Source organism: Papio anubis, chromosome 3, assembly GCF_008728515.1.
Source record: "Papio anubis isolate 15944 chromosome 3, Panubis1.0, whole genome shotgun sequence".
Classification (NCBI taxonomy): Eukaryota; Metazoa; Chordata; class Mammalia; order Primates; family Cercopithecidae; genus Papio; species Papio anubis.
In genome coordinates this window covers 83,299,701-83,319,715 of record NC_044978.1, presented here as the reverse complement: position 1 = coordinate 83,319,715, position 20,015 = coordinate 83,299,701, and the positions used below count along the sequence as shown (strand labels likewise).

General features: G+C 35.9%; 1 protein-coding gene across 5 annotated transcripts in view; it reads left to right on the top strand.

Moving 5' to 3' along the window:
* The first annotated feature begins 12 nt into the window (after window positions 1-12).
* The window catches only part of GSTCD (glutathione S-transferase C-terminal domain containing), a 67,248-nt gene continuing 47,245 nt past the window's right edge, over window positions 13-20,015 (top strand). Inside the window, exons 1-4 of one of the 5 annotated variants that reach the window (XM_031664371.1) lie at window positions 13-246; window positions 9,896-10,342; window positions 11,364-11,831; window positions 18,891-19,142. In XM_031664371.1, the coding sequence (XP_031520231.1) occupies window positions 9,917-10,342; window positions 11,364-11,831; window positions 18,891-19,142 (1,146 nt within the window). In that variant the 5' untranslated portion in view covers window positions 13-246; window positions 9,896-9,916. The other 4 variants (XM_031664375.1, XM_031664372.1, XM_031664374.1 and 1 more) reach the window with 4 other exon arrangements.

The window sequence follows — 20,015 nt, the reverse complement described above, 5'->3', positions numbered from 1 at the left end:
AGTAGGAAGTGACGTTACTTCCCTTTTTCCGGTCCGCCGGATTATGAATGACGGCCGGCGGGAGTGTTTTCCAGATAAACTAGCTGTCGTTTTTCTCCTGGCCTCTGTGGAAGCGAGTGGTCTGCGGGCAGCAGCTCCCAGAGGCAGCCTGGGAATTCCAGCTCGGGCTGGGCGGGAAGGCGAAGGCGGCCCAGGTCGCCGACACGCTCACGCACCCTACCTGCCTGGCCGCGCCTCTGCGACCAGGTAAAGAGGGCGCTCGGGCCGCCGGCTTCTCAGCCTCCGCGACCCCCAAAGGACCGCTCTTTTCTTCGGAGGTCTATAGGGCTGAGGATGCGGGGAAAGGGTGGGAAGGATAAGGGCGTGGTATCATCGTCCTGATTTTTCTCCAGCCCTGGGGCCTCCTCAAACTCCTTTTTGGCCACTCCTGCTGAAGGTGCGGGTTGAGGACTCTGGGCTCCTCAGTAGTACGCGTTTCCCAGTTTCCCCCTAGCCAATCCCTCGTGTCTTCCTCTGCTGGAGAAATGGGACAGCTTCCAGTTGGAGGCGTTGGTGGGGGTGGTTTGATATTTGCTGTTAAGTGTAATTTCAGACCACTTGGGTCACACTTTTAACTTCTCTTCGGCATTGAGTTTTCCATTCCAGCCCTTCCTAATTGCAGAAAGCAGTTCTATGTGAATACTACCTAACATTTACTCCAAAGGACTTGCCTCATTTTGGGCCATTCGCTTATGTTTTGTCATCACAGCAGTATCTCTTCGGTTTTTAACTTCTGTAGAAAGTTTAACTTGCATGAAAATTGCTTTGGCTTCAAAAACGTTTGCTAATACACGTACTTCCATCCCAAATTTCCACCTGGTTTTGGGATTAGATGACTTGTTTTTTTCCTCTTTATTCTTAATGCCAGGATCCCATTCCTTGTCATAAATTCTTGAATATCAAGAAAATGCCAGCCTTAGTAATGTATCGTGTGCTACATTATTGATAAAGAAGGTGGTGTATTTCTATTTTATCTAAGCTTATTGGTAAAAGCAGTGTTTACAGGAGAAAAGGCAAAAGCTAGCAAGAACTAGTGATGTGATAATTTTAAACATGTAAACATGGTTATTTAAATCCATGATAATAAACTGTTATAACACAACTAAATGATTCGCTGTCATATTTAATAAATCAAACATTAAGCTATGTGGGTTTAAAAAAAAACAAAAAAACAAAAAAACCCCCAAAAAACTGCCTGATTGGGGGCACACACCACTGAGAGGATTGCTTTAAGCATACTCATTACTAAAAATCGTGTATTACACCTGTAGGTATCATTTTGTGAGGTCTCACTTCAAAAATAAGACTGAAAAGGTCAATGAGATTTGAGAATCATCTTATCAGTTCTTTTTATTTTATATATTTTGCACTTTTTTTTTTTGCTTTAATTTAAACAGAGCTCAAACTTGAGCGTCTCTAGTAGTGGGCCCATCAAGTTTTTGTTTTGTTTTGTTTTGTTTTGAGACGGAGTCTCTCTCAGTCGCCTGGGGATGGAGTGCAATGGCCTGATCTCTCCTCACTGCAACATCCGCCTCCCGGGCTCAAGCAATTCTTCTGCCTCAGCCTTCCGAGTAGCTGGGATTACAGGCGCCCACCATCACACCCGGCTCATTTTTGTATTTTTAGTAGAGGCGGAGTTTCACCATGTTGGCCAGGCTGGTCTCAAACTCCTGACCTCAAATGATCCGCCCGCCTCGGCCTCCCAAAGTGCTGGGATTATAGGCGTGGGCCACCGCGCCGGGCCTGTTTTTGCTTTTTTAAATTTGTTTTACTTGTAGCTTTTGTATCATCTGTGATTTTTAAATAAAAATAAATACTGGCCGGGCGCGGTGGCTCAAGCCTGTAATCCCAGCACTTTGGGAGGCCGAGACGGGCGGATCACGAGGTCAGGAGATCGAGACCATCCTGGCTGACACGGTGAAACCCCGTCTCTACTAAAAAATACAAAAACTTAGCTGGGCGAGGTGGCGGGCGCCTGTAGTCCCAGCTACTCGGGAGGCTGAGGCAGGAGAATGGCGTAAACCCAGGAGGTGGAGCTTGCAGTGAGCTGAGATCCGGCCACTGCACTCCAGCCTGGGCGACAGAGCGAGACTCCGTCTCAAAAAAAAAAAAAAAAAAAAAAAAAAAAAAAAAAAATAAAAATAAATACTGAGTATCCAATTAGCTTTTCTAACAAAGAATAAATACTGAATATCTAATTAGCCTTTCTAATAGCAACAATTTAGCAGCCCTCAAAATTAACAAATTCTGGAGCCAGCTAACTAATACATCTGTAGTATACACGGTTCCCTGGTGTGTGTGTGTTTATTCTAAGGTATTTAATGTAGTTTATGGAATTCTGTTATGCAGAATATTGGAACACTTGGAATGCAGATATTTAAACCATGTACATTAAAACAAGCACAGGTATTGTTTGCTGTGAAAATTAAGTAATTTTATTTCGTACTTGATGTTAGCCATTTGCGCTGTGGATCACTGTTAATTATGAGGTCTGGTTTAGCTGCAGGCATTATGACTCCATGGCAACAGATGATTCCCTGATTCTCCAGAGAGAAGATTACACCCTTTGTTTATGGCTAAGGTTACAGTAAGCTTTCCACTTAAAAACTTTTTTCCTACTTCTTTACCAGATAAGAAAACAGCTAATTTTAATCATTGGCTTTTGTTCTCTAGGACTTAACTGCATCCCATATTACATATTTAATGAGCTTGAAAAAAACTCAGTTTTTTTCTTATCTTTTTTGACTTTAAATATTTAAGGTAATTGGCTGCTATCTGTTGAGGGGCAAGCTTTTTTGTTGTTGTTGTTGGTTTTTTTTGGTTAAATCTATGTTATTGTAATAAAATAGGGTGCAATATTCAACCAAATAGTGTTGTTTTATGAAAAACATAAAACCCAAGCTAAATTTTAAAATTCAAAATATTGAACATATGATGTAGGAGAGAATTTTTAGCAGGTTTAAATTTTAATCTTTAAGAAAACAGTTTGTGATTTTTCATACTTATAAACTGTGTTGAACTTCTTATTTTGTACAGTGGGTTAGTATGTACATGGATTACGGGTTTCACATTTATATTTTACCTTTCATGATCCCCTGGCTTTCAGTCTCAGTAACAACTATGTTTTTTCAGTGTTTGGGTGGGAAAAACTTTTCAATCAATATAAATCCCTTACCTTTCATGGAAAGATGCTTGAAAATATAACGCATAATTTGGGTTTTGCCCATCAAAGTTTGCATTTTTTTTTGTTTTGTTTTTTTGTTTTTGTTTTTTTTTTGAGATGGAGTTTTCCCCTTGTTGCCCAGGCTGGAGTGCAATGGCACCATCTCGGCTCGCCGCAACCTCTCCCTCCCAGGTTCAAGCAATTCTCCTGCCTCAGCCTCCCGAGTAGCTGGGAATACAGGCATGCCCCACCATGCCTGGCTAATTTTTTTTTTTGTATTTTTAGTAGAGACGGGGTTTCTCCATGTTGGTCAGTCTGGTCTCGAACTCCTGACCTCAGGTGATCCGCCCCAGCCTCCCAAAGTGCTGGGATTACAGGTGTGAGCGACGGCGCCTGGCCCAAAGTTTGCATATTTTAATAGTGCCAATTGGTAAGGAATTTGCTTATAAATTATAAAGAAATAATAGTAGCTAGTATTTATTTAAGGACTTAATATGTGACAAGCTTTGTTCTGTACAGCACACTACATGGTAGGTACAGTTATTGTCTCCATTTTATAAGTGAGGAAACAGATATGCAGAAAAGTTTTTTATAGCTACTAAGAATCAGAACCAGGATATTTGCACCCAGGTAGTCTGGCTCAACAGTCTTGGCTCTAATCTATTACTTTATAATTCTTGTTTTATAAATATTCTCACTAGGCACATGTATGAAGTCTAGTTAAGATTCTTAGTTCCTTTGCCCTGGATATAAGTATACATAAAAACTTCTGTGCTTGCTCTATTTATGAGTTTGGTTAGATTCCATTTATATTTTTCCCAATTCACCTCACAAAGGTGATCTTATTTCTTCATTTTAATTTATACTTAGTTGATCCTTAAAATAGATTTATTAATTTGGAAAAGAAAGAATGGTGTCATGAAGAACGAAATTCATGTTGTACCAAGAATAAAGTTATTAATAATACTCTCAGACAGTGATTTCTAACATTCATGTATGCACATTCATTCCTTGAACTAAAGTTTGAGTTCATTAAACACCGGAGATATTATAGTGTTAGGTGATAAGAGCTATGAAGAAAAAGGGACGCTAGGTAAGAGGCTAGGGAGTGCTTTTTCAATTCAGGCAGTCAGGAGAGGCTGTTCTGAGTTAATATTTATGCAGATAAATCAATGAAATGAGGGAGCAAGCCATGTGAATCTCTTGGAGAAAAGCATTCTAGGCAAAGAAATAGCAAGTACAAAAATTCTCAAGTGGGAGCATTTCTGGCACCTTCCAAAAACAGCAAGGACAACTGTGGCTGGAAGGGAGTGAAGAAGGATAAGAGATGAGGTCAGAAAGGGATAGCTAGGGTCACAGTAGGCCTATAGGCCATAATAGGAAATTTGGATTTTATTCTGAGTGTGCTGAAGAGCCACTGGATGGTTTTGAGCAGGAGACATCTGATTTATGTTTTTAAGGATCATCCTGTTGTTGGAGAATGGACTGTTTTATGGCAAGTGGAGGAAAACAGTTAATAGGCTTTTGCAGTAGTCCTTGTAAGCACTGGTGATGACTTAGATTAAGGTGGTAGTGGTAGAGGTGCTAAGGAGTTGGATTTAGCGTATACTTCAAAGGTAGAGATGGCAGGGTCTGAGAGAGAGAAGAAAAGAAGTTGAGTGGGACTTTTGAGTTTTCGGCCTGAGCATCTGGTTGATTGGTGTTCCCATTTTACCAGGAAGTAGAACACTAAGGGAAGAGGAGCAGGTTTAGAAAAACATCCACATGGAGATGTCAGGTAGAATACAGGAGTGTGAAGTTAGGGGAGAAGATATGGCTGGGATATACATGTAAGAGTCAGATAATATTTAAAGCTATGGCACTGGAGATCACCCAGAACAGTGCTGTCATATTGTGAGTTGTGCCCCATTAATGAGTCAGGAAATCAATGTAATGAGTAACAACCAGCATTTAAAAAAACAAGCACAGAGGAAAAAATATCAGATTTATCCCATATAGTAGGATAAGTATTGCTTCATGACATTTTTGTTTCCATTTTATTCAGTGTATTGTGTGTTACATTATAAAATGTGTAACTGTGTGGCATGATCACAAGTGTGAAAACCAGTATTCAAAGGATGAAGTGTGGATTGAGAAGAGGGCAAAACACTGAGCTGGGGTCACTGAGCCATCTGCAGAGTAGCCAATAAAAGGAATCAGGAAAGAATTGCCAAAGGATTTAATCCAGTGGAGAAACTTGTCAAATAACCCAGGGATGGAAGTTTATATCAAGGATTACTGAGACCAGCATACTTGCTTAGAATAACATAATACCCGACGATTTTCACTTTGGTAAAATTGCTTCAATTTATGAAATTTTATTTATAAATAGTACTATTATATTAGAACAATACCTATTCTTAAATGTCTCTAAATAAGATCTTTTATAAATTTAATTAATACTTTTGGACTGATGTACAATTCTCATCTCTATAATGGAAATAAAATACTTTTAAGGATTGTGAGCTTTAGAAGTAATGCACATGTTCTGTGTGCTCAGCACGTAGTAGGTAGATGATAAAATGTATGTACTATTTAAAACTTTATTTACCTAACATTTATTGAACTATCAAATTGTCACAAAGATAACTTATTTGAAAAAACAAAAAACAAAACACAGGTTGATAATTTGCAGCAATTATGCACTTTTTGGTCTTCATTATATAATATATAATTTATCTAATATATAATGTTGTACATAATGCCATAGATCTTGACTTGAATTTTGATCACAAAATTTTCAAGCTTTGTTTTTTCTGGACTGTGGAGAAGTATGCTTATTTTTAATAGTTTACTGTTTGTCTCTCTCATTCTCTGTGTTTTATCAAGGCTAAGATATATTCATTAGAATGAAAGTGCAAAAAAAAATTCTGAATGCCTAAATATTAAACCTATGACTAATTCCACCATTTAAAAATATATTAGAACTTTCCTGAGTAATGAAATCAAAGCCATAATCTTTTCTTTTTACCTACTTATTAATTCACCAAGATTCCCAAGCAAACTGGCATGTCCGGGAAAGAGATGCACACTCTATTTAATATCCTGAAGTTTGTGGTTTTGTCTGCTACTTTCTCATTCCCTCTCTGGAGAGTGGCACCTGTCAAAGCTGAGAAAGAGCAAATTACTCTATTTCTGTGCTTGGCAGGAATGTAATATGGAGTAACAAGAGCTATGCCCCAGAAGCCCTAGAGACAGAAGTTGAGTCTATAGTACCTACCTTCTTAAAGATCATGACGAAAAATGAATGAACTAAGGCATTCTCAAGCTAGGAAAGAAAAAAGAGGAGGGATTTTTTTTTTTTTTTTGTCTGTGATATTTGCATACTTGGAGCAAATAGTGGTTCTTCTCTCTAAAAAGGCACAGTGCAAGCCAAAAACATCACATTTGTACAGGTTTACTAAATAATATTTATTTTAAAAATTATATTAGTACATAATAGGGAAACATTCAAGGAGAGTAATTTTTTATTTTTTTACTCTAAGATCATTAAGTAACATTTTTAATCTCCCAGGGGAAAAACCAACATCTATATTTTTAAGAAAATACGTTAAGAATCAACAGTACTTTGTTGCATTGTCTCTCAGGCATCTCATTAATTTTTAGATATCACCATGGGCAGGTTATTGCTATTCTGTTTTGCTGACATTTAGCATTTTAAGTGCTAACAATGAGAAGAGTTTATAGAATATGTCTAAAACCCTATTGTCATATTCTTATGTGCCTTGCAACATGGCAAATATAGACGTACTTTTTAAAAAATATATTTCTACATATCTTAAAAGCTATTAGATAGCATGACTTTGTTTCCAGTTTTTAAAAAGTGTTAAGATGAGGCTCATAATTACTATTTTTTAGACTGCTGGGCAAATGATGAAATCAGTCATGTTTTCTTTCAAATCTGCTTTCTTGAAACACTTAGGGATCAGTCTTCTTTTTATTATCCTACTGGCAGGAGAGTGAGTCCAGAGCAAATTCCTCATAAAGACTGTTAATTCCTGGAAAGTGTGGTTGGTTCTTTTTGCCCTAGTGTTGTTACAGATCTCACTTTGTTTGACTGTTTTTAAGGACTCATAGCATAAAGGTGTTATATTAATAATGAAAATGTTTCCAGAGCTCTATTCAGCTTTATTTAAAAAACAAAACAAAACAAAGCAAACTCTGACCTTTGATCTTTAATAAAAACCTTTTTGTTTAAAAATTATCTCTCGGTGACAAAAATTTTAAAAAATAAGCTCAGGGAGAAAATGGCATCTGTAAGTTAAAAAGTTGTTCCTTTTACAGTACGTAAAATAATTTTCCCCAGATAATCTTTTAAGAAGTAACAAATCATGGTATGTATCTGTTACATTTTAATAGAATAAATATAAAATAAAGCAGTAGTGATTATTTGTATTATTAAGAAACTTTATAATCCCAGCACTTTGGGAGGCCGAGACGGGCGAATCACGAGGTCAAGAGATCGAGACCATCCTGGCTAACACGGTGAAACCCCGTCTCTACTAAAAAATACAAAAACTAGCCGGGCGAGGTGGCGGGCGCCTGTAGTCCCAGCTACTCGGGAGGCTGAGGCAGGAGAATGGCGTAAACCCGGGAGGCGGAGCTTGCAGTGAGCTGAGATCCGGCCACTGCACTCCAGCCTGGGCGACAGAGCCAGACTTCGTCTCAAAAAAAAAAAAAGAAACTTTATAAGATAATACTTTACTAACTATATTTCTTTTTTATAATGGATTATAAGTTATTTGCTTTTAAAGAATGAAGAACTAAGAGGCTTAAAGTGTTCAGGTTTTGTTTCAGATTTTTTTAAAAAAGGAATTTAAAATATTAAAGAAAATTTAGTATGATGAAGGTTTTCTAAAATTAAGTGTACACTAACATTTTGAATACACTTAAAAGACGAGAGGTGCATGTGTACTTTTTAAAAGCTTTTAAAGTAATTTTCCTTCTAATATGTCATGTTTCTGGTACATATTTCCATGATGAATGCTTTTAAAGAGTGCCATCTAGTGTCAGTTTTGGAATAATTGTAATTTATGGATTAGAACATTGGGAATTTTTGACCCAGGAAATGTATAAACATAAAAAGACAGGACAATTGATAAAAAACTTAAGGAATATGACTTGAAAATAGCCATGAAGAATCTGATCTCAAGACTGTGTGTGTTTGCACCTTTAACCAGTGTGTATATTTATCTCTGCTTTCATTTGTCAAATACTGCTTGCTTATATATATAATAAGCATATAAAGCAGTGAACAAAAAATTTTTACTCATGGAACATTCTAGTTGTGGGAGACAAATAATAAAATATGGTATATTACCATTTTTTCAGGGAGCGTGGGGACTGGGGTTTGTGATTTAAATTGAGTAGTCAGGGAGGATCTCAGTATGAAGTTGCCATTGAATAAATAAATACCTGAAGGAAGTGAGGAAGTGTTCTAGGTACTGGAAACACCAAGTGCAAAGGCCCTGATGTGGGAATGTACCTAGTGTTTTAGCAGGGGTCCCCCAACCCAGGGCCCAGGACTAGTACCCGTCTGGGGCCTGTTAGGAACCCCACCTCAAAGTGGGAGGTGAGCGGCAGTAAGCCAGCGTTACTGCCTAAATGTCGTCTCCTGTCAGATCAGCAATGACATTAGATTCTTATAGGTGCTCCAACCCTATTAACTGCACGCAGGAGGAATCTAGGTTGCACGTTCCTTATGAGAATCTAATGCCTGATGATCTGAGGTTTCATCCGGAAACCATCCCCATCCCCCTACCAACCCCTCATGGAAAAATTGTCTTTCATGAAACTGGTCTGTGGTGCCAATAATGTTGGAGATGGCTGTTTTAGAGGAATAACAATCTACTTTGGCTGGAACAGTGAGCAATGAAGAGAGTTAATGAGACAAACTCAGAGACATAAAAGAGGATTAGATCAAGGAGATTTTTGTAGGCTGTTGTAGAAACTTTGGCTTTTCTCTAAGGACAATGGGAAGACCTTGGAGGGTTTCGTTATGGGGGTGTAAAGGAAAAGAACGGTGTAAACTGAGATGGGGAAGACACATAAGGAGCAGGTTTGAGGGTGGGAGAGAATAAGGAACTAGATTTTGGACATGTTAACTTTAAGATAGCTCTCACTATCCATGTTATGGGGAAATTTAAATATTTTTATATTATGATTTAGCACTCAGCAGCTATCACTTGAGTAGAATCTACTTCTCCTAAAAGAACGAATGTCCCCTCCCTATTATTTTGTAGGGTCATAAAAAAGAAGCAGTATGGAAGGACCAGCACTGGCAAAACTTCTCAAGGATATTATCCCCAGACATCTCTCAGTATTCTTGGTTAATTTATTTCCCTTTCTGTTTATCTCCTGTTCTCACCTATAGTGAGACCCCAAAGTACTTGATTGGGAGGGCTCTATTGGGAAGCACTGGGGTTTGCTCATTTTAAAGGAGCTGTTGTAAAATTTCCTCTAATGCTAGTCAATTGCAAAGGGTGGAATTTTTTCTTTTGAAAGTCATTTAGTCAGTCTTCAGAAACAAACCTTATAGCATTATTATCTACTGCAAATTTTTACTGATTTCTAGAACAGGCTTTTGAAACATTCATCTTTTAGCTTCTAAATGATTATATTCCAAGACCATAATCATTACAATTTATACTTTAGGTGACTCAATGAAAGAAGAAAATGAAAGCCATAAAGAAAAGTCTTACAGAAGAAGAATACCTGTATCTGGACTTTTCTCACCAAACAAAAGGATGCATCTTTCCTCTTCATACATCTGTAACTTTATTTCTGTTATCTTACTGTGACTGTAAAATCTTTAAAATTTGCTTAGTTGTCACCAAAGAAGTGAGTACAGATAGTTCACTACTAAGAGATGATCTGATCCAGGATGTTGAAATACAGATTATTTCAAGGCAAGAGCTCCCACCAATAGTCCAGAATTGCTGTTTGCCTGCAGTAGTAGAACGATCAGACAATTTTTGTAGAGCAGGACTTGCCGTTGTATTGAGACACATAATCCAGAAATCCTGTGAAGCAGACCCCTTAAAGAAGGAACTTTTGGAACTTCTGGGCTTTAAAAAGACTTGCTTGAAAGCCTGTGCTGAAGTAAGTATAATGTCTCTTTTCTGTTATTTGAAGCTATAGAGTGGAGTGATAACATAATTACTTGACCATTTAATATTTTAACTTCCTATTAGGAATAAAAGTTTGTTTTAAAAAACCACAGTAACCAATGAAATAAGGTAGCCCTTTGATATAGTTTGAATATTTATCCCCTCCAAATTTCATGTTGAAATGTGATCCCCAATATTGTTGGGGGTGGGACCTGGTAGGAGGTGTTTGCGTCATGGGGACAGATGCCTTATAAATGACTTGGTGCTCTCACTAGGGTAATGAGTGAGTTCTTGCTCTGTTAGTTCACTAGAGATCTAGCTGTTGAAAAGCGTCTGGTACCTCCTCCTTGCTCTCTCTTGCACCCTCTCTCCCCATGCGACACACCTGCTCTCTCTTTGCCTTCTACCATGACTAAAAGCTTCTTGAGGTCCTGACCAGAAGCAGATGCTTCTTGTATAGTCTGCAGAACCATGAGCCAAATAAACCTCTTCACTTTATAAATTACTCAGCCTCACCTATTCCTTTACAGCAATGCAAAATGGGCTAATACACCCTTTACGTGTGCCAATATTTCAGTGCAGTATTGAAAAATAAGAATTAAGACTTAATTTATAAAGTTTGGAGACATTTTTAGAAAATAACTTTTTTTTCTTTATTTTAGTTATGTTGATTTTTAAACAGAATGTTTACATATAAATAGGAACTCAAATAGTAATGCTTTGGAAGTCCTGCTTATTGTAGGATCTAGGAGAATGGCGGGACAGGAGAGGTATATTTTTAAGGCTTTAAGAAGTAATGATTTATTTAGTAAGGGGAATATAGGAATGCTAAACCTCTTTTGCTTAATGTTTTTACTTCTAAAACACCGTGATGTGTCTCCTGATGTAACATAAAAGCCTAACCCAGGGATGATTTAGCTCAAAACTTATTTCCCAATAAGACAGTTATTTTTTCTCAAGTTATGTTGAAATTAAAAAATCCTTTCATTTCTTGTTTTGTTTTTGTTTTGTAGGTTAGTCAGTGGACCAGGCTATGTGAACTCACCATCCCTTTGGCTATTGAGAATTTTCTCAGAGAATCTTCTGACCAGCCCCCAACTATACCTGTAGAAATACTACAGCTAGAGAAAAAGCTTAGTGAGCCTGTTAGAGTGCATAATGATGATAAACTCCGCAGGCAGAAACTCAAGCAACAGAAGGCTGATGGAGTTGGGCCTCCCCTTACTAAGGGAAAGGCAAAGAGCAAGGTCCACACGCAGGAAACATCTGAAGAGTTGGACTCTTCATCTGAGAGTCTGGAACTGAAAGTGGCATTCTCAAAGCTCACAGTGCGGGAAGAACCAGCTACTACCAACAGAGAGCCTTCTCACATCAGAAAAGCAAAAGCCTCCGACCTTCCACCTCTGGAGCATGTGTTTGCAGAAGGGCTTTACTTCACTCTGGCAGATATCGTGCTCTTGCCCTGTATCCATCATTTCTTGGTAAGGTTTCGTCTGGACTGTACACATTACTATGAGTTTCGGTCTATGAAATTGCCTAGGTTTGAATTTTTATTCTAATTCTTATTGCCAGTATGCTGCTGGGCAAGTTATTAATGTCTTTCTCCATTTTCTTATCTGTAAAATGGAGATAATAATAGTACCTATCTAAGAGGAAAAATGTAAGGAACAAATTAAAGTTTGTGTGAAGTATGGAGAACAGTGCTTGGCACATAGTAAGCTGTCAATCAATGTTAGTAATTATTATGACTTTTAATGTGAAATTGCTAAAATGTTAACAGTTGTTATTATTAACTTCAAGTTTCTATTGTGATTACTTTCTAATATTAGAAGGTCTAAGTCGGCTCTGTGGTACCATGGATAGTCCGTTGGACTTCTACTATTAGAGGATCCAGTTAAAAAAAAACAAAAACTAAAAATCTTGTCAGCTAAATTTTATAATTATTAGTCACTTAAATTAATCTTATGTTAGGTATTATCAAATTGAAAATATTTTATTCTGACCTGTATGCTTCTCCGTTCTCTCTGAGATTAAAGTAGCTGGCTCTGTTATTATGTGCTGGGGGAGGATAGAAAGTTTTCTGAGTAGGAAGATCTCTCTCTCTCTCTCTCTCTCTCTGTCTTACACACACACACACACACACACACACACACGCACATGCACACACACATTCCCTCTGTGCAGGAAAAAAGAACAGGGTGAAAATAATACCAGAGTGAACATAGGAAGCTTAGCTCTCTGCAGCCTTCCAATTGGTTTTCAAGAGCTGCATTGCTTTTTGCTTTTGTTTTGTTTTTTTTTTCTTGGAAGCATTTCCCCCTTTTCCCTACTAAGGAATCAGATATTAGATTTCATTCTCATTATATATCACCAACAATTCAGGTATCTTTTGACAGAAGAGACTTCTATTGAAAATCTATGTATTTGAAGGCTTTGCTTCACAAGTAAATTAGGCAGTATTGATCAATTGTCATTTTCTTAAAGAACATTTCTCTTTTCCTCAAAATTGAACCAAACTTGGCAACCAAAACAATGTAAAAATAGGGAGATCCAGGAATTGTTTAGATGTTGATTGGCATTTTAAGTGCCAAATGTCATAATTTAATAGAGTCCACAGAGTTGAGTGGGAAGAAGACATTGATTTTTAAATTTTTTCCTAGTCAAATGATTTCTAGATTCTCTTCTCCATGATCCCTCTCCTCTATTACCAAGTTCAGTCATTAGAGCAGTCATTTGATACATTATGAAATATTTGGTCTTCTGTCTTCTTGACTTCTTTGGATAACTGTGTTTCCAGTGTCATCAGAATTGAATGAAAGTAGCATATCCATTCCTTTATTGAAGAAATTTATTAAAATGATGTGAATATGTAAACTAATTCTCGAAATATTTTCCTTCATTCCTTTGTATTTTTACTGGATTTTTTTTTTTTTTGAGATGGAGTCTTGCTCTGTCACCCAGGCTGGAGTGCAGTGGTATAATCTTGGCTCACTGCAACCTCTGCTTCCTGAGTTGAAGCAATTCTCCTGCCTCAGCCTCCCAAGTAGCTGGGATTACAGGTGCACGCCACCATGCCCAGCTAATTTTTCTATTTTTTAACTAGAGACAGGGTTTCACCATGTTGGCCAGGCTGGTCTCGAACTCCTGACCTTGTGATCCGCCCACCTCATATTTTCAGGAATTCATCTTTCTTTGATAAAGCCTTGATACTTGTTATATTTTTCTCCTTTAAATCATCTTGGGTAGTAAAGAAGTCATTTTAATTCATAGAGTGGTTATGTTGGCAAGCCTTTTTGCTTGAATTAACATACATTGAGGTGAATGGAGTGACCATCCAAATGATCAGAATCAGGATCAAGTTCATCATCAGTAATCAAGGTCAAGTTACCAGAAGCATAAAACTGAATCTAGGGACAGAATATTTAGTCACAGGAATAGAGTCAAGGACATAAAAGTAAGGAGTCAGTTTTGCTAAGTCAAGGTTTGAATTCCTAAGGGACAAAATGAGAAGAACTAGGGAAAATACCCAGTTCTGATAAACAGAATAAAACCAAAGATGGAAAACAATAACAAGTAGAATGGATGAGGTGTTTTTTTGGTTTTGTTTTTTTTAATTAGTCAGAGACAAACATGGAAGGGCTAAGGTATTATGTATAAAGCTGCTGCAAGCTCTTTTTTTCCAGAAAATACTTTATTACTTTACAAAGTTAACCCGTGATGGCTCAGCACCTCTTAAGGAAAGGGGCCTGACGATACCCTCTCCTCTGAAAAGTCTTAGAAATAGATTTAAAAGGAATAAATTAATATGTACACTCATGTTTCCCCCTCTTTAATCCATTTACTAGAATTTTCTGGTAGATAGCATATCAAGCATATGGGAGAAGTAGCAATGAATAGCTATACTAGGGCAAAATCCTACTGTTCCAATACTAGAAGATTGTATGTTATTTTTCAAGTGGTACTAGTAAGCAAATACACTTTGATAGAAGTATTTAAAACATTATTGTACTCCTATAAGACAGAAAGGTTGCATTTTATAATTTTATAAAATCTTCTTGTAATTTGAACACTTATGATTTGATTTTCTACATTTTAACTTCTAATGCTTTGAATTGAGTTTAAATACACACACACACACACACACACACACACCCCCACACACCCCCACACCCCTTTATTAGCTTAGGTAAAATCATTCCTCTTTTAGAAATTGATTTTTTAGCAAAACTAAATACCTCTTCCTGTGTTCCCATTGGCATAAAATCGGGAACCTCACTTTTTGCTGGCATATTACAAAAATGGTAGCTGCTACTTATTTAGTGGTAAATTTGTATTTTCTGTGTCTTCTCCTATGCATTAGGTCCTCAAGAGCTTTTAGCTTTAACTCACTACTTCTAATTTATAAGTAAAAAATGGAGAGCTGGGATAATATTTCCATTTAGATAGGTTGTTTACTGTTTTTTCTCTGCTTACACTGCTCACCTAAACATCTGTGAGTATATTTTCAAAAAAATAGGTATGACTAAGGAAATGATATAAAATAACAAAATATTTTATATAATAAGTGATTGTAAAGGAATGCAAAGGAAGAAATATTTTGAATAGATGCAACGTCTTGCTTCTCTTTTTATTCAGACAATTTTTTTTGCCCGTTATTGACAATTAACTACAGAGTTACTAAAATATTATTTTTGCTTTGGTAGCTGTACTTTTTTTTAAAAAAACATTGTTTTAAAAATAAATTATCTTTTTTTTTTTTTCTTGTCCTTAAAGAACTCTGTGATATTTATAATGGTTTTGATCTTATGAGCCAGGTAACTATTTGGTAATCATTTCTTATGAAGAAATTTAATTTTCATTTCACAGAGTTTTCATTAGCAACTTCCTTAAATATATTTTCATGAGTGTAATGAATGTGGTTCAGTACCTTCTGAGCTGTCTAGATATTAGTAGAGTGGCCTGGCATGTTGATTAAATGGAGTGGCCTGTCACACAGAGTAAACCTCCTCAATTTCTTTTAAATATGAATTATTGTTATTTAATTGCAACTTCATTTCAAAAGAAAGGAAAGATGCCGCGTACATCTAACAAATAAGAATAAGTCACTAAAAAGAAGAGTACAGGAAAGATGAAGAAAAGAGAACATTTATAGTGTGATTATCATGTCTAAAGATCTGTTCCCGTAGCACCTAATCTATTTCCAAGCAATTCAGAAATCTTGAGAGAATTAATAAACTTTTTGGCTCTCAGGGTGCTTAGAGAGTATTTTTCAAACTTTTTTTTACTTTAACTCAGTAAATACAGATGGCCCTCCATATCCATGTGTTCTGCATTCATGTATTCAACCAACCGCAGATTTAAAATATTTGGAAAAAATTGCATCTCTACTGAACATGTACCAACTTTTTTCTTGTCCTGATCCCCTAAACAATACAGAATAACTATTTGCATAGTGTTTATATTGTATTAGGTATTAGAAGTAATCTAGGATTTAAAGTATAGGAGAGGATGTGTATAGGTTATATGCAAATACTACACCATTTTATATCAAGGACATGAGTATGAGTGTCCGTGGATTTGGGTGTCTGATACAGGTCCTGAAACCAATCCTTCATGGATACTGAGGGACAACTGTAATACATTTTACAAGTTGAATAAGTGTAGAAATAAATGTGTATCTTTAAATAATATGTTAAAAAATATATAAATAATTACAAAAAAACTTATGGGATGTGTACTCTGATATTTTCTATTTCATTTTTTAAAAACCTGCTATGTTGATTTCACAACCCCTAAATGAGTGATAAATAGCAGCTTGAAAAATATTGAGGGGATTATTCTCTGAATAAATGGATTCTTTATCATTTGTTTATTCACTCAACAGGGTATTATTTGCAAGGCAGTGTTTTAAGTGCTTCAGTATTCAAAGAGAGTTAGATACAGTCCTTGTTCTTATAGTCAATTACTTGTGCTCATTTAATCTTAAAGTCCACATAAAATACAGGATAATATATATGTATGAATTTTTTATTAATTTTCTGTCCTTTCTGTCTCATGCTCTGATATTACTGCTAGATATATTTGTAGAGATTTCCTGTGACTTGACCTTTTTATTTATCTATCTGTTCATAATCATAAGTCATAATGTGTTTGTGACATAGTGGTTTCTATGGAAACAACATTTATTGCTTCTCAAAGAAGCAAGAACACTCTAAATTTTAAAGAAAATAGAATTTGGTGGTAGTGCTAGGGAGAAAGCATCTGACCAAGGGAAAACAAAAATATATGAGTTTGTGTCAGGAGGAACAATTTCAAATTTTTCTAATTTGAAAAAATAAAAGTATTACTTTAAGTGCTGCTTTTGAAAAAAAGTCTTCCAAATAATGCTAGTTATCTTTTTTAGTTTTAAATATTTACAATTTTCTCTTTTATCTTTTTACTATTTTCTTTAGTAAAATGTTCTCCTTACCTCATTGTGTAATTTTTAAAAATACGGTTCTCAAAGATACTTCTTACATTATTGGTAAGGAATATCATTTAGATTTTGCCTAATAGTTCACATACAGAGAAGATAGCTTCACACACACAAAAAAATGGAACTTTAGATCACTATTAATAGTACAAGCTCTCCATTTTTACACTTCTGCAGTAAGCTGAAAAATTTCTTTTGAGACCCCTCAAAATACACCAATGATTATAGACTACAGATATTAAATTGTGATAATTTAAAAGCGTTACATTATTTGTGTTGAGGAAGTTAATACTGATTTTCATTCTTTCCCCATTAACCACTTAAACTAATTTGTGTAAGTATATATTAAGGATTTTAGGTTTTTGATATAATGTTGTCCAATTAACTCTCTATATGCAGTGTGTTAATAACTTATCAAGTATACTGAGGGTCAGGAACAGAGGAATGTGTTCATGGCCATGAATTATAGATGAAAGGGTTTCCAGATTGGAATGCAGTTGATCACAGAAGAGTTCTTAGAGAGAGTTAAAAACATACTACCAATGAAAGATGATAGACAGTTGAATATAAGGTGTAAAATTTTCCAAAATGATTTTCAATTGTACTATTCATAGACATTTGCAAATGCCATTGTTATTTATGTTGATTCTTTTTGGAATTATTATATTCTTCTTTTTCTATTGATGGCTGTTTTCCATTGTATAGCTGTATGACAGTTTATCCATTCATCTACTGAAGGGCATCTTGGTTACTTCCAAATTTTGGCAATTATGAATAAAGATGCTGTTAACATCTGTGTTCAGGTTTTTGTGTGGGCATACATTTTCAACTCATTTGAAGCACAATTATTGGATTGTATGGTAAGAGTATATTTACCTTTGTAAGGAACTGCTAAACTGTCTTTCAAAGTGGCTGTACTATTTTTCATTCCCACCAGCAATGAATGAGAGTTCCTGTTGTTCCACATGCTCACCATCATTTGGAGTTGTCAGTGTTTTGGATTTTTGCCATTCTGATAGGTGTGTGGTTGCATTTCCTTGTTTTAACTTGTAATTCTCTAATGATATATGATGATGAGCATTTTTTAAATATACTTAGTTGCCATCTGTGTATCTTTTTTGGTTGTCTACTCAGATCTTTTGCTCATTTTAATTGTGTTCATTTTCTCATTGCTGAGTTGCTCCAATTTTTATGCTGTGAAATTAATCATAAAAACATATAAGACACATCACTAAAGAAGATATACAAATGGCAAATAATCACATGAAAAGTTGCTCAACATCATTAGTCATAGGGAAATGCAAATTGAAATCACAATGAGACACTGCTATATACCCACAAGAATGACTAAAATCAAACAGACTGATAATACCAAGTGTTGACAAGTTGTGGAGATACTGGAACCTCCATGGATTGCTAGTGGGAATTGTAAAATGGAATGGCAACGTTGGAGAAGATTTTAATTTCTTTAAACGTTAAATATACAGTTACCATAAAACCTAGCAGTTTGACTCTTAGATTTCCAAAGAAATGAAAAACAGTTCCACATAAACACTGCTACATTATAATGTATAGCAACTTTATTTATAATAGCCAACAACCGGGAAAATGCAAATATCTATCAACAAGTGAATGAGTAAGGAAAATACAGTATATCCACACAATGACTACTACTCTTAATAAAAAAACAAACAATTGGTCAGTGTAACTATATGGATTAACTTCAAAAGCATAATACTAAGTGATAAAAGAAAACCACATTTTATGATTCCATTTGTATGAAAATCTGGAAAAGGCAAAACTATAAACATAGAAAGCCGATCAGTGGTTGTCTGCAACTGACTGTGGAAGCACAGATAGAGTGCAAATGGTCACAAGGGAAATTTCAGGGGTGACGTAAGTGTACTAAAACTAGGTGGTTGCATTACTGCATACATTTACTACAACTCAATTGTTTGAACTATACGTTTAGATGTGTGAATGTTGTGGTTTGTAAAGTTACCTCAACGCAGCTGTTACAAACAAACAAAAGATATATAATAATGTGTTTTATTATTTTCCTACCTAGGTAATTATCTGCAAGAAATTCTCTGAGAAGCTGGTAGAATTTCCATTGCTAGCCTCTTGGTACCAGAGGATTCAGGAAGTGCCAAGAGTAAAAACAGCAGCTTCTAAGTGTGGGATCCAATTTCTTCATTTACCAAAGTTGTTGACAGTCTCAACTGAGCAGCGTCCAAACTTAAGTGAAGTCCCAGGTGTAGAAGAGCACAGCGATCCTTTATTTATAGGAGGACCAAGACCAACCATGGCCAAGTTAATGGTACTTAATTGTGTTATTAACATTTTCTTTCAAAAATTCTATATGATAATGTTGCTGAGCATTCTGCTCAAACTTGTACACGTGTTGACATTTTTTTTTTATAAATTTTATTTGTAGCTTTCTTACTTCACTCTTTGCCAGTTAATATTTCTGCTACTTTTTTCATTTATGTGAAGTATACTAAATTTAAAACTTTTAGTACTATGTATTTTTGGAGCCAAGTAAGTCACAATATATACTTTTAAAAAGCATTTTTCTCAAAACTTTTTTTTTTTTTCTTTTAATATTCAGGATATTGACCAAGGTAGCATCATACCTGGTCAAGTGTACTATTTTAACATAATCTTTTTCTGTTGTAAAGTTTTGGTCTCAGCCTTTTTTAGTTTGGATAATGATTTCAAGTTAAAGAAATATAAAGATGAGGCTGGACATAGTAGCTTACACCTGTGATGCCAGCACTTTGAGAGGCTGAGGCAGGCCTATCACTTGAGGTCAGGAGTTCGAGACCAGTCTGGGCAACATGGCAAAACCCTGTCTCTACTAAAATTACAAAAATTAGCTGCGTGTGGTGGCATGTGCCTGTCGTCCCAGCTATTCAGGAGGCTGAGGCACCAGAATAGCTTGAACTTGGGAGGGTGGAGGTTACAGTGAGCCGAGATTGTGCCACTGTACTCCAGCCTGGGCGACAAAGTGAGACTCTTACCTCGGGAAAAAAAAAAAAAAAAGAAAAGAAATATAAAGATTAATATCTCAATTTACTTTCCAAGGTTTTATTTAAATTTGTAATTTTGGAATTCTTCTAATTTTATTTTTACTTTAATCTTTGATTTTAATGTTTTTGTTATATAACAAGCCTGGGTGACAGAGTTAGAC